The sequence below is a fragment of the Lontra canadensis genome, unplaced genomic scaffold, assembly GCF_010015895.1.
Source record: "Lontra canadensis isolate GAN:19392208 unplaced genomic scaffold, GSC_riverotter_1.0 scaffold16, whole genome shotgun sequence".
Lineage (NCBI taxonomy): Eukaryota > Metazoa > Chordata > Mammalia > Carnivora > Mustelidae > Lontra > Lontra canadensis.
The window spans coordinates 1,646,037-1,659,885 of NW_022631010.1; the positions used below are offsets into that span (position 1 = coordinate 1,646,037).

General features: G+C 50.2%; 1 protein-coding gene across 4 annotated transcripts in view; it reads right to left on the bottom strand.

Moving 5' to 3' along the window:
- Positions 1-5,583: 5,583 nt before the first annotated feature.
- Positions 5,584-13,849, bottom strand: part of RALY (RALY heterogeneous nuclear ribonucleoprotein) — an 80,793-nt gene continuing 72,527 nt past the window's right edge. For 3 of the 4 annotated variants that reach the window (XM_032858862.1, XM_032858863.1, XM_032858864.1), the window contains 8 exons: positions 12,951-13,215; positions 11,999-12,071; positions 11,762-11,809; positions 9,575-9,741; positions 8,774-8,887; positions 8,392-8,570; positions 7,118-7,166; positions 5,584-5,945 (listed from right to left, as the gene is read on the bottom strand). In XM_032858862.1, the coding sequence (XP_032714753.1) occupies positions 7,122-7,166; positions 8,392-8,570; positions 8,774-8,887; positions 9,575-9,741; positions 11,762-11,809; positions 11,999-12,071; positions 12,951-13,206 (882 nt within the window). In that variant the 5' untranslated portion in view covers positions 13,207-13,215 and the 3' untranslated portion in view covers positions 5,584-5,945; positions 7,118-7,121. The remainder of the gene's footprint in view (positions 5,946-7,117; positions 7,167-8,391; positions 8,571-8,773; positions 8,888-9,574; positions 9,742-11,761; positions 11,810-11,998; positions 12,072-12,950; positions 13,216-13,849) is intronic. The other variant, XM_032858865.1, reaches the window with a different exon arrangement.

Sequence of the window (13,849 nt, forward strand, 5' to 3'; positions counted from 1 at the left end):
TCTGGGATGAGTATCTCCAACTCTGGGGAATTATTGTGGGAGTTAAATAAGACCATGCAATCCCTGTTAAAGAACTTAGCAGAGCACCCAGGAAATGCTAACACAGACGTGTTAGATCTCTCTACAGAGTCAAATGCTGCAGGAAGGGTTGGGGGGGGGGGGCAAATAATTAAGAACACAAAATTAGGGGTGCCTGCCTGGCTCAGAAGAACACATACCTCCTGATTTCAGGGTCATAACTTTAAGCCCCATGTTGGATGTGGAGATTACTAAAACCACCACCACCACCACCACCCACAAAGGTAGATACAGGATTAAATTGTTTACATAAGCTTCATAGTTATTTAACTGACCAAGTCACACACTGCTTTTTAAAACCCTTATGGGAAAGAACTAATGAGACAGTCTCTGGCCTTAGCTCCCTGTGTGGTCAAGGAACTGGACACGGCTGTGCAGGGGGTACAGAAACATTGTAGGTAGGTTTTAGAGATAAGGGGGGACTAGAGGATGGACAAGAAATGGGGTCCAGGTCAGAAAGTGGGAATGGGTAGCCCTGTCCGTTTCTGTTCTGTGCACCTGTAAAAGCCAAACCCATGCACTTGCCAAACAAAACTTAGCTGCTACACCTTTATAGGAGGACACCCTGATCACCTGGGTTCCCTCAGGAGGTAGACTGAGGCAGGGGTACAGGGAGGAGGACATGTGCACCAGGGGCCCACTCACCGGTCAGAGGAGGCAGGTGTCCATTCATTCATATACACAGGAGGGCCGGCTGGGCTTGCTCCATAGGTTTAATGACCAGATGGACACATTACTCTTGACTGCAGTTAATTCTTAGATGTAGGGGAAAAAAGCTTGCTAATATCTTTCCCTTTGCCTCCTTTTTATAATATTCTATTTTAAAATACTCTATTGATTTTCTCTCTGTAAGCTGTCTGAAACATATTTTGGAACAAAGTGGATATTGAGGGGGGGGAAAAGGAAAGAAAATTATAGTCTGTTAGTTTTTAAAGAGAAAATCATCTGAATCTCCATTAGATTATAATAAATGAACTCATTTATTAAGTACTGTCATAACAACATTCTCCTTTCTGCTTTTCAGATGAGAAAGAAGTGACTCAGAGAGGTTAACTGACTTTCCTAAGATCATACAACAAATAATCTGATTGGAACTCAGTTCAACACAAAGTCTATGCCCTTAACCCAGTCCCTCTAAAGTAGAGCAAATGCCTTAACCTCTCTGAGCCTCAGTTTGTGTTCTAGTTATCTACTGATAGGGAGCAAATTAGTCCAAAACTCTGTAGCTTAAAACAATGACAATCACTGACTATTCTCCCTCACGGTGCTGGGCTTTAACTGGGCTCAGCCAGGCAATTCTTACTTGGTTTTCAGCCAGTGGCTGCGATGGACTCGTCTTGAAGGCTTCCTCACTCACGTCTGACAGCTAATGCTGGCTGTCAGCTGGAACATTCCACAGAAGTGGAACTTGCTAGTTCTTAAGAACAGAACTGTGAGTCTGGCACATCATCACCATCACTGTATTCTGCTGATCAAACAGCATGCCAGAGTCCAGATAAAGGGGAGAGGGTATAGATACCAACTGTCAATGGGGCCAGGTTTTAGAACCCTCATTCCTATAAAATCTGCAAAATAGGCACAACTACACAATGAAGACCTGTTGTTTTTGTCAGCCCAAACCTCCCTTCTTCTAGCAAGAGAATTCCTATCTTCCTTCTGGAGGTTCTCCCCTCCCCCTCCACACTCAGGCCCTGCGGCCATGCTCTGCCACCACGGAGAACGAGGCCCATAGAGGAAGCAAAGCTGAGGAATAGAGAAAAAGATTCCTGATGACTCCTGAACTCCCCTGACCCATGGAGTCTGAAAGACTATCCTCAACCGTTAAACCTGTGAAACAATAAACTTCCTCCTGCTTAAGCCCGGAAGTTGTAGCTCAGTTCTAAAACGTGTAACCGAAAGTTCACATTACATAGACCTAAAAGGTGGTTACAGAGATTAAATAAATATGAAATGTGCCTTTTACACAGCAGATATATAGGAAGTGGTTTACTGTTGTATGGCCATAGCTGTAAGGATCTGTATTAGCCCAAAGTTCATCAGTGGCCCACCTGGAATTCAAACCCAGGATGTCTGTCTTAATCTTTTGCCCAGCTCTACCTTCCATATTTCTGTGGTCTTGCCAGATGGTTCACTATAAAGTACGTAACATCCTGATGGGACAAGAGATGACCTGGCCAGCTCTGGCTAATACTGGACACTCACATACACACATGTCAACTCCTCACCCATAAAAAAACATGATCAAATTATCATGTTACTATTTCTTAGGAGTCTAAAAACTATTAAAAACTCCCAAATCCTCAAAAAGCACTCCAGCAGCTGCTACTAAATATTCTGAATAGCAAACGAAATGAAACCTGAGAGGGATTAAAAACAAACTGTGGCCCTATTTTTGAAGCTCCTCAATTTAAGAGGAGTTCAGGCTTAGCCGTGTGACTTGCTTTGGCCCATAAAAGCTGACAAACATGACCCAAGCAGGAACTTGAAGAGCTCTTAGGTCTCAGGGCTTACCTGGTCTTGCCTGCTAGATGCCGGGAACATACGTCCTGTTGTCCCTCCAACCACTTGGCAAGTGGGTGAGATTATCTCTCCAGCCGATTACCACTTCAGCCACATCGAAGCCCAGATGAGGTAAGTAGAAGCCGCCCAGCTGAGCACAACCCAAATTGCCAAGCCACTCAATCAGAAGCTAATAAATGTTATTAAGGGTACTAAATTTTGGAGTGGGTTTGTTATACAAGTTAATAACTGATGTAAGGCCCATTTACTATCCCCGATCTAGGCCAAACCCTCATACAGATGAGGAAACAGAGACCTAGCAAGGAACAAGACTTGCCCAGGGTCACAAACCTTACTGGCAGCAGTACAGGGAGGAAAGCCTTGACTCACAATCCAGTAAACCCACTGATTGTGATTATTCCTTCAACACAGCTGCCAGGATCACAAATGAGGCTTCAGATCTTCAGAACACCTAGGAAATACAAGTCTTTTGGGCAGAATCTGGTATCACATTCTTTCATCTCCTTTTTGTTTTCAGAGATTGAACAGATAAACAAAAACTGATGAGCAATGGAAAGGGAGAGATGTTCCCCTGCTCCAAACGTGGGGAGGATGGGCAGAGGTATGCAGGGTTTTGTGGATGTGAATTTCCCACTCAAGCTCTCCCATGGGTTATGTAGTTCTGGAGCTTTTCTGGGGCACCAGGATGGGTATCTCAATCTGTCTAGGATATGTTCTGATGCCAGGGGGATTAGGCAGGGCCTCTGAGTAGGACAGATGCTTCCTGCCCTGGAAGTGATCTTCCCTGCTTTTCTGCCTAACGTACTACAGAAGCCCACAGCCCCTCCTGTTCTACCTGTCCCCCAAGCACTGCAAAGTGAGTGCCTTGGTCAAGCACTACTGAGTAAAGGGTTATAGAGTCTGACAATGTTACTACAGTGCAAGGGGCACAGAGCACTAGGCTCTGGGGACACAAGAACCTAGTGCCACCTCTCAGTGTGAAGTCCACAAAGGTCCAAAACCCCTTCTTTGCACTCTGCCCAAGTTCCAGTCCAGGGCAGTGTACAAGGTAGGGACATGAAGACCTGTTATGTGTATGCAAGTGGGTCACTGGGTCACTAGAACTTGGCTCTGGCCTTCTGAGCAGCAAGGACAGACTGAGCTCAGGACTGGATAGGTATGTCCCACTGAGGCCGCTTCAAAAGAGATGGGACACTCCCTGTAGACCTAGCCCCTTCCACTGGACACCTTCCTTAGCTCTCCAGACTGAAACCTTTTGTTCTAAGTTCCCAGGGGCTATTTTTCACCCCAGGTCTGAATCTCTCAGACTGCAGGCCACAGCCTCTATCCTCTTTCCTTGCTGCCCAGGGTCCCTGGCAGGCACACATAAGGGGACTGAGATCCCACCGGGCAGCTAAAGCTCCAAAAAGGCAGAAACACTGCTCCACATCATGCTAAGAGGCAATGGCCAGCAGCGATGGGGGCATTTGACACAGCTGTGGGTCCAGAACTCTGGCTGCCTTGTGGGCTGGCTAGTCAGGACCCTGCAGAGCTTGGGAACACAGAGCCGCACTCAGGCTTCAGAATGCTAGCCTGCCAATGGCAAGCAGGAGGGCTGCCCAGGGAGGGAGCCAGGAGACAACAAAGACTTTCCTGGGTGACTCCATAGCCAGGGTAACCTAGCCCGAGCACGGTCTCATGCCCATCCTCTATCCTCCACCAAAACCTGGAGCCAATTACAGGGGAGGTTTGACGGAGACGATGCTGGAGAACTGCTAGTGTGAGATGGATTTTCAGTAAGGACTCAGGCATGCCTCAGACTCTGAGGAACCTATAAAGATGAGGGAGAGCCCAAACCCCACATTTGTGATAAAGGGACCAAATTTCCTGTTTTGGGCAACTGCCTGGAAGAAAGAATGAACAATTTCTGAAGAACAGTAAGCCAATCAGAAATACTTCTCAAAGATGCCAGCACTAGAAGAGCAGTTTGAGGAGGAGTGGGTATTTCTCAGGTGGAGAAAGTAGAAACAAGAAGAGTACATGCCAGACTTTGAAACAAAGCTCCAGACCAGAGAGACCAGTCCAAGTGGCCACACCTTTATGACCCAGTTCAGAGGGGAAGGTACTCATAACCTAGGAGTGACTCAGAAAGACCCGCCACAGCAGGTGATCTCTCCTGGAAATCTGAACAAAGGGAATTCGCTCAACCTGTGGGGGTGAAGTTAGGACAGAAGTGGAAATCTGAAGGAACATCACCAGTTGTCAGAGAACAGAGCAAACACCTAGACAGGTGACCCAAGACAGGTAGAGGGAGGCACAGCTCTTCTGATGGCAACCTCCTATTGCTTGAGGTCAACGGGACTGGCGCTCCATTCCTTGCTGCCTAGGAGAGTGAGCGACCTGTTCTCAGTCGGCCAGAAAAGAGAGGTGGTAACAAGGGAGAGGAGAGGCCAGGGCATATAGATCATGTACGGGAGTTGGGGTTTTGTCCTGATGGTGAGCAGTCAGGTAAGGGTTTTACAGGGAAGATACAGGACTCAGATAAAGCACTGGGAAATGGGGCAGGGAGAAGCTAGGGACTGGGAGGCCGGTGAGAGGACAAAGCCCGAGTGAAAAAAAATACTGCCCTAAACTAGGACAGGGAAGGAGAAGAGGTGGACTCTAGAACCATCTCAGAGCTGGGAAAAACAGACTTGAGTGAGAAGCTGAAACCTGGACCTACCGCTGCCTAACCAAAGTGGGTCACAACTGCCTGACACTTAAGCCACTGAAGTATTCTCTTGGGGAAAGGGACATCTGACCCTCCCCAACAACCTTATTGGCCATTTTTATCCCCATTTTAGCTGTGGAAACTAAGACCCAGACAGACAAGTATTAGGCACCCTAGCCAAAGCTCCCTAGCCAGGAGGAGTGAGGGAGGGAAAAGAATGGGGTGAAACAGACTAGACCAGACTATGGCTGGGCAGGAGGGCCCAGGTACCGTAAGAAAACACAAACCATCCCACCTCAGAGCAAGTTGGGATCCAATCTCTTTATTGTCAGGGTACCCTCCCTGTGACCCTCCCCTCTCCAAACCTATAGAAAAACCCCAAGCCTGGGAGTGTCCTAGGAGGGGAGGTAGAGTGTAGGGAAACCTCTGTGCTCTGCCCTGTAGCCTGGGCAGTGCCAAAAGGGAGGGCACTTGGGAAGGGGAGGCCAATAACTCCACCTGCAGAGGATGTGGCACTGGCTGGGATGTGTGGGGGAGGAGGTGCCTGCTGCCAGCTCTCCTGGGACCCGCTGGGGGTAGTCTCCAGGGGTGGGTGCCCAGCTTTAGGCCTGGTACAGTGCATGCCCTTCTCCTGCCGGTGGCCATCACTCCTGCCAGGCTGAGAAAGAGAGAGACAAAGGAGAGACTGAGGCTGAGAGGAAGAGCCCCCAGTACTCTTGATAACTAGGGTTGGGAAGACCAAGGGGAGAATGGTGTTTGCTGTTAGCAGACAGACACATGCCTGCACTCTGGCTCTGGTCTTCTAATTTTCTGGATATGCAACTTTGGGTGAGTCCCTCCCTCTCCCTGAGCCTCCATTTCCTGACCTGAGCCCTGCATCTCATCTGTGAACTGGCTTCACAAAGTCCAACTTAGCCTCTTCGGCAAAACAAACCAGGAAGCTCCCAGAGGATAGACTATAGATACAGAATTTCCTAAACTGTCTGCTGGTGGAGCATCTTACAGCATGGATGTGTCTTACTTACGCAAAGACACCTATGCTACTTTGAGACCTTCCGCCACCCAAACCTGTGTTACCGTGAACACGGCCCCCAAAGGAATGGGGCAGAGCAAGGTGGAGGACACGGCCTGAGAGCAGGCTGCAAGGCCACACACCCCTGGACTCAAATCTAGGCTCCACCAGATTACCACCTTGGGACTGGTGAGACACGTTACTGGCCTGCCCCTCTCAGTGCCTCAGACCCCACATCTGGTACGCCGGCCCCATCACAACCTTTCCTCCCAGCAAGATTAAGTCCCAGCCCCTAAGCCCAGCACAACCAACCCTCTCTGATGATGAACAGCTGATAAGGAACTCGCTCTGACCATGCAGAGCCGAGACTACCGCTGCAGGAGGCTCCTGGCTGACTCCCACATACTGAGGACCACCCGAGCCCCTGAGCTTGGCTAAAGCTGTTCCCTCAGATGCCTCTCCCTCAACCCTCAACAGGCTCAACTACATATTATCAGCTCTTCCACCGCATCCCTCTCTGACCTCCTGGCTCTCTAGCCCCTCATGAGGCTCACACTGGTAACGGTTTGTGTCTTCCCTCAGACTCGGAGCTCTTCAAGGGCAGAGGAGATGGGCAACACGCCCGGAGTGCACCGAGGGAACCCCTGCAGGGCTGGACTGGCTAGCCCATCCATGGCTGCTGCTCCCACAGCCTACCAAGCTCCCACCACAAAGGAGCACAGTAGAATGGCTGAGGATGGGGGAGGCTTCCTCAATGGGCATAGCACGACCCTGACAGGTCTGTTTCACTTCACCCCCGTCCACCTGGACCCCCGTACCTGCTTACTGCAAGGCCCCATCCTCCGCGTCTGTGTCCTGGCTGTGCTCCTGATAGGGAGGAGGCAACAAGAAACCATTCATCACTCACTCCCAACTCTGAGTCGTCCCTGGGGGCCCAGAGCACATCTGGAGGCAAACTCCAAAGAGGGATAGAAAGCCAAGGGGAATAATTATGAACAGTTTCAACACAGCTGGCTTGGAATTCCGAAAGGATGGTCTGGGGACCCCCCAGAAGAGAGAAGGGACCAGTCAAGGATGTTCTAGCTGCAGCAGAGGACACATTTCTGCATAGAAAGACCTTCTCAGACTGCAGCGGGCTGAATGCCTAGTAGACTGGTGAGCTCCCCCATCTTTGGGGCATCTAAGCCTTTGTTAGGGTCTTTATAGAGACTGCTATGTCTAAGAGAGTAACTGGGTCAAAAAAAGAGAGATGAGGTAGGGGCATGAGGAGGAGGACCTCCTAAGTATGGTGGCTTCTGTCCTCCTGCCAGGACCAAGCACTGATGAAAAGGATAAAGTTCCAGACCTGGTGAAGAAGTCTGGGCTTTAATTCTGGCTCAGCCCTTATTATTTATAAGGCCCTGAGCAAGTTACTCTACTCTTCTGAGTCTGTTTCCTCACTGGGTAAAAGCTGGGAAGAGTAATACTTTGCACAGCGAAAGGCTGTTAAGGTTAAATGAAGTCAGAAACTACAGGGCCTGGTGCTGAGTGCCTTTAGGTAAATGGGCAGTAAGCACACAACAATTGTCTTACACACTCAGAGTCTGGTCTACCTTGCTACTTTATATAATAATAAAGCTCCTTGCCAATGGCTTCCCAGTCTCACTCTGAAGAGTTCCAGTAACAGAGAGCTCCCTCCATGACTCCATGCCTCCCTGCCCTTCTTTCATACTTGAGCAGTAATGGCTTTTAGAAAATCCTCAGGTAGGGTAGATACCCAACCTTCCACTGGCTTCCCTAGGCAATCCCAGTCCTGCCCTCTGGAGCTCTGCAGACCGTGTGCACTCCCTTGAGCCCGATTCCTCCCTCCTCCAACCTGTTCGGAAACTGAATCTAGAATGGGCTCTGGACTGAAGAGAGGTCTACCTCAGGCCTCAGTGGGGCTTTGGACTGGCAGCTGAAATAGGCATTCCCCTGCTCTTCTTCACAGGGCTAGAACCCCAGGGAAAGAGGAAGGAGGGAGCTCACAGGGCCACCAACCAGCTCAGAGGCTCTGCTCTCCACTCCCCCCACCCACTGCCCTCCTGCAAGCCCCTGTTCTCCGTGCCCTCACCAGTTCTTCCTCACTGTGTGTCAGCAGCCCCTCCTCATCGCCGTCGTCTCGAGTCTGTGCTTCTCCCTGGGGCGTGCCTGCCTCAGAAGCCGTGTCCTCTTGAGGGGCAGGTGGCCGGCTGCTGCCACCACTACTACCCCCACCACTGCCACTGCTGCTTTCGCCCTTCTTCTTGCCATCTTGAGGGGAAAAGGGAGGGAAGAAGGGAATAGAACTCAGCCTGGGGCAGCTGCCCAGGGCAGTATCTTACTAGAAGCTAGGGCTCATTACAGTGGATCCAGGTGGCACTGACAGCCACAGCCCCTCTCTCTGCCCTATGCACTGTCCTCCCCACACTCTGCCCTCTGCTCACTGAGCTGGGCAAAGACCCTTGGAAGCTGACCTGGGTTGGCCTTCTGCTCCTCAGCAATCTGCTCCAAGCGGCCCAGCAGAGCGTCGATGTTGGACTTGATCTGTGTCAGCTCTGTCTTGATGGTCTGCAGCTCACTGCTCTTTACTGGGAGTGAAGGGAGTAAAGGGCTGTCACCCAGGGGCTGGGAGCTTGACACTAACGTAAGACCCCAGCCCCATTCAATCAACTAGGAAGGCAGGCCAGTGGCAGGAACTGTCCTCACCTGCATTTCTTTGGCCAGGGAAAAGGCTAGAGCCGTCTGAGGCCATGACTACAGTAACCAGCTGGCCTTTCTGAACTTGGGACCTTTCCCCTGACCTCTCAACTCCTGAAAGGGACTGGAGACGGAGAAGAGTGCAGGTGTGTGTGCACCTGAGCAAGCTTATGTGTTTGTCTTCGTGTTATAGGATGATGCCCAGATTTCAGGTGTATAAACACAGGTCTTTTACCATCAGATTTTCTGGGTTCCTGACTACGGCCATGTGTACACCAGAATGAATGTGGAGTAGTGGGCCTGTGCAAACTTGTCCTTACTAGAGGAAAGGTGACAGCTTCTCCTCACTGGGTTCCATGTCACAGCACTGGACATTTCTGTGTCCAACCCAAGCCCCTCCTCCTCAAAAGTCAGCCTTTTCCTCTTAGAAATGCATAAAAATACTCACTTGGTTGTGTCAGAGCAGCAGAACTGTGGGAGATTTGTTCCTTCATCTATTTTCCAATGTAAAAATATGTGATTCTGTTATTTTGCTAATAAGAAAAACAAAAAAGATCTAGGAAGATCTAGTCACTCACACTTGATCTTGGCTGAGCTGGCAGTAATGGCTGTGGAGCGGGCAAAGAGCTTGACAGGTATGGTGGTTTTGACGCGCCGGACCAAGGGGACTGTGACCCGGGGTCGCTTCACAGGGACGGCCCTGGGCACTGGCACAGGTGACAGGCGGCCCCGATAGTCGAAGAGCCTGTAGGGGCAAACGGGCCAGAGGCTGCAGCATGGCCTGTGGCCACCAGAGGGCATTGCGACTCTAGACCAACATGGGGCCGGTGGGCAACCTGTGCTACACACTTCTGCCTGCTCTCAACAAGTCCTGGGGGGTTAAAAGGAAAGGCTTTTCGGACCTTAAAAGCTGCTGGGAGTCTCATTCCATCCACCCTTCCTGCCAGTCAGGTAGGGTAAGGGCATGTGGGTGGTAATGGTTATAGCCCCAGTTCAAGAAAGGAGCCAACTGAGATGACCCCCAGAAAGAAGCCTTCCCTAGATCTCCTGTATTACCTGACCCAGCTTCTGCTCAGTCAACTGCCACCTCAACCTCTGGTCAGAGTTTGCAAATGTCCCTAAACCAATGCAAATTGCCAGCTGGGAACAGAAAGATATGGGAATGGGGAATCCCTAAGTCTGCCAGAGCCTCAGTTTTCCCATCTGCTTCATGAGGATGGCTCCAAATTCTGTGCCAAGCCCCCATCCCTCCCAAAGGCTGCTGTGAAGGCAGAGAATGAGAACACTTGGTTAAAAACACATGTTAAAAGGTGTGATAGGTGGAAGGCCAGGGTACTGAGACTCAAACCAGGAGTCTATGATCTCAGGGGCATGAGAATGGAGTCCCAAGCCCTCATCCTCATTCTGGGCTCCCTTAATCACCCCATCCCTCTAGTCTACTTCAGAGATGGAGGGGAAGAGATCGGCAGAATATCAAGGTTCGGCAGCTCAAATCGGAGCCCTGGGCTCCAAGACTATAGACTGGCCCCGATGTCAACACACAGCCCTCTCCAAGAGGATTCTTAATCCTGCCCATCAGGTAGAAGCTTGTAGGCTGAGGTGGGGGCGGGGGGTGTCTCTCGCACCACATCTGCTACTATTACCTTTCTGCAGGAAACAAGCAGCCTTAGGGGTACACCATGGGTTCACTTTTGAGACAGCCAGAAAACATGCCATCCCTAGGCAATTCAATGTCCCATGGCTTGGCACTCATTTATTGAGAGTGCCCCTGCCTTGGGGTGGTGATGGCTGGAGATGAAGAGTCTCTGGGAATGGATCCAGTCCCGGACCCTGCATTTCTGCCCCTAAGGGGAGGGGGCGGCTCTGGCCTTGGTCAGAATCACTGAACCACAGAATCCCAGAGCTGGAGGAGCCCTGAGGGATCACTTGGTGCAAAAGCCCATTTCAAGACTGGGAGGGCATCTGCCCAAAGTCACACAATCCATTCAGTGGCAGAGCTGAGATTAGCACCCAGGTCTTCTGACTCTCAGGCTAGGGCATGTTCCACTACACCGTACTATCTCCTGAAACCATTCAGAGGTGAGAAAACCAAGGCTCTGAGAGGTTCTGTTCTTCCTTCCCATGGGCCAAGCAGGTGAGAGGAAGAGAGGGAGGGAGGAAGAAGTTTGGAACAGCCTCATGATGATTCAAGATCAGCCTCAAGAATGTGGCTGCTGCCATGGAATGGAGCCCACAGCTCAAGGCTGGGGTCTGATGAAGGGTGGGACATAGGCTGCCGGGGACTAATTCAGACCTCCACAGGACCGCTGGCCTCTTGGCTATAAATGAAAGGCCAGGGGCTTACACTGAGCTCTGAGGTCCCTTCCACCAGGTTGAGCACCTCCAGTAGGTAAGGAGAGTAAATAGCAGGAGCGTGAGGGCTCAAACTCCCTGCCTGCACCTACTCCTGTAACCTGTTCTGTAATCCAACGTACTATGTTTTCATGTCCCTTGCTATCGAGTCCCACCCTAGGATTAGGAGGAAGAAGGGCAGCCCGAAAGCGGGAAACAGCATGAGGTGGGGGAAAGCTCTGACCTGGGCACCTGCAGAAGTAGACCCTAGTCCCAGCTCTGCCACCCATTTGTGAAGCAGCCTTGGGCAGATGCCTGTCCACACCTGTGGGCTCTAGTTCCCACTTGGAGGACTGAATGGGCTGCACCAGCAATCTCTCAGGACCCTTCCAGCTTGGCTGTTTCATGCCTGGGCACGCCCCTCCCCTGCTCACCTGTCGTAGAAGTCGTCCCGGTAGTAATCATAGTCAAAGCTGTAGCCACTGGGGAAACAAAGGGGAGAGGGCCAGGGCTTAGGGACAGCCATTCAGCCCACTCTCCACAGGCCCTCATCTCCAAACGCCTCCCCAAATTCTAGGCTCAGCACACTGTCGCCAACCAGTGTTTTCTCCCTCTGTGCGAAGAGGAACCAATCCCACCCAGATGGAGACAGACAAGACAGAGCGCCCCACCTGTATATGGCAGATGCCGCTCTCTTTAGCCCCTTAGGTCTGTTGGGCTTGGGCTCTCCCGCCATGTTGATATCTGTGTGGAGGGAGGAGGCACAGTCAGGCGCTGGCAGCACATGAGCAGCGATTTCTATGTGCTTATGTGAGGTACACGTGGACTGTCCTAACTAAACGACCAACAGAGGTCTTCACACATTATTCACACCCACACATCACAGAGACAGGCCTATTTACAAATCAATATACATTCAGACACCCGCATGCATGCTCACAAGCGTATCACTCACACGCATGCCATGGACATCACATGCACTCTCAGGTACACTCGTGCACAAAAAGACTTCAAATATGTATCTTCATGTATATCGTCACACGTTCATGTATCCAGGTAATCAAGTCACACACAAAAATTAACAACTATACTCTCAAGTACGTGGAGACTTGACTCCAACATCTATATAGATATATAGATATAGATACAGATATAGGTATATATATGTATGTATATATAGGTATGGAAATCTGTATCTATATGGATATCACATATACATATGTATCACCAAGGCCAAAGGCACTTCACCTTGTGCTCCCAGCCCCTCCTCCCAGCTCTCATGAAAAGTTCTAACCTATGCTATCTATAGCCCAATGTTATAGGTTATGTTAGTCCACTCTGTTCCCTTTTTCTTAGGAATCTGCATTTTAACTGGAACCATAAGAGACAACACAGAAGCAATTCTGAGAAGCTCCGAAATACTCCCCTCTAGGCAGATTTTATGACTACCTAATTTATAACTTACATGTAATTTACAACTATTTAAAAGTTGTAACATTTCAGATAAAGGCAGTGGGTAGTAGCAAGGGAAACAGAAAAAAGGGCCTAAGAAAGAAGCTAGAAAGTCAACGGTGGAACCTGCTCAGGAGAACACCAGGAGCAAGGCCAAGGAGAGACGCTTACCCAGGGTCTGCCCGGCCAGCACCCGCCCATTCTCTCCCAGCACAGCTGCCCGGGCATGACGCTCGTTGGCATACTGGACAAAGGCATAGCCTTTGTGCACAGAACAGCCGGCCACACGGCCATACTTGGAGAAAATGGTCTCCACATCTGACTTCTTCACCACAGCTGTGTTGAGGTTTCCGATGAAGACCCGAGAGTTGATAGACTTGGGGTCATTCTTGTTAGTTACGTTGCTTGTCTGGATCTTCAAGGACATGGTGGCCACCTGAAGAGAGAGAGCCACTGTGAAGCTGGGTCCCCCAGTTGGGCTCATGGGCCACCCACAGCCCACAACCTGGCTGAACGGGAAGGCTTTGCGCCCTGCTACACATACACGCCTATAGCACCCAGCCTCCCCTTTTCATAACTTACTGGACTGCGGACCTCACGGTCCCTCAATTGGTACTGGCAGAAGCAGAACCAGACCAATTCACAAGGGAGAAAATGCACGTTCAGAGGGCACAACGTCAGTGAGCAACAGGGCTAGGATTTGAACCCTGGTCTCCAGAGTCTAATTCTTTTAAACCCATTCCTTCTTTAATGCTTATTGGAAATGTTACCCCTTGCAGGATCTAAATTTGAAGACCTTCCATCATTTTTCTTCTGTTCCTTTAATGTAGAACCATGGCAAAGTCGTCACAGGGAAATTGCAAGTAAAACCTGCTCTAGAACAGTACTACATTATGAAAATTGCTCAGTCTGATCCAGACATTGACCTAGCTTTGGCTGTCTTTATTGTCACCATTTTTTAAAAGGTGAGCTAAACAAGCCTCCCTGAGCACTCACTGCAGGCTAAGGGTGGCACGCAATATTGAGTAATCAGAAAACCCTATAAACAGTATTACTATTGTTGTATTTTG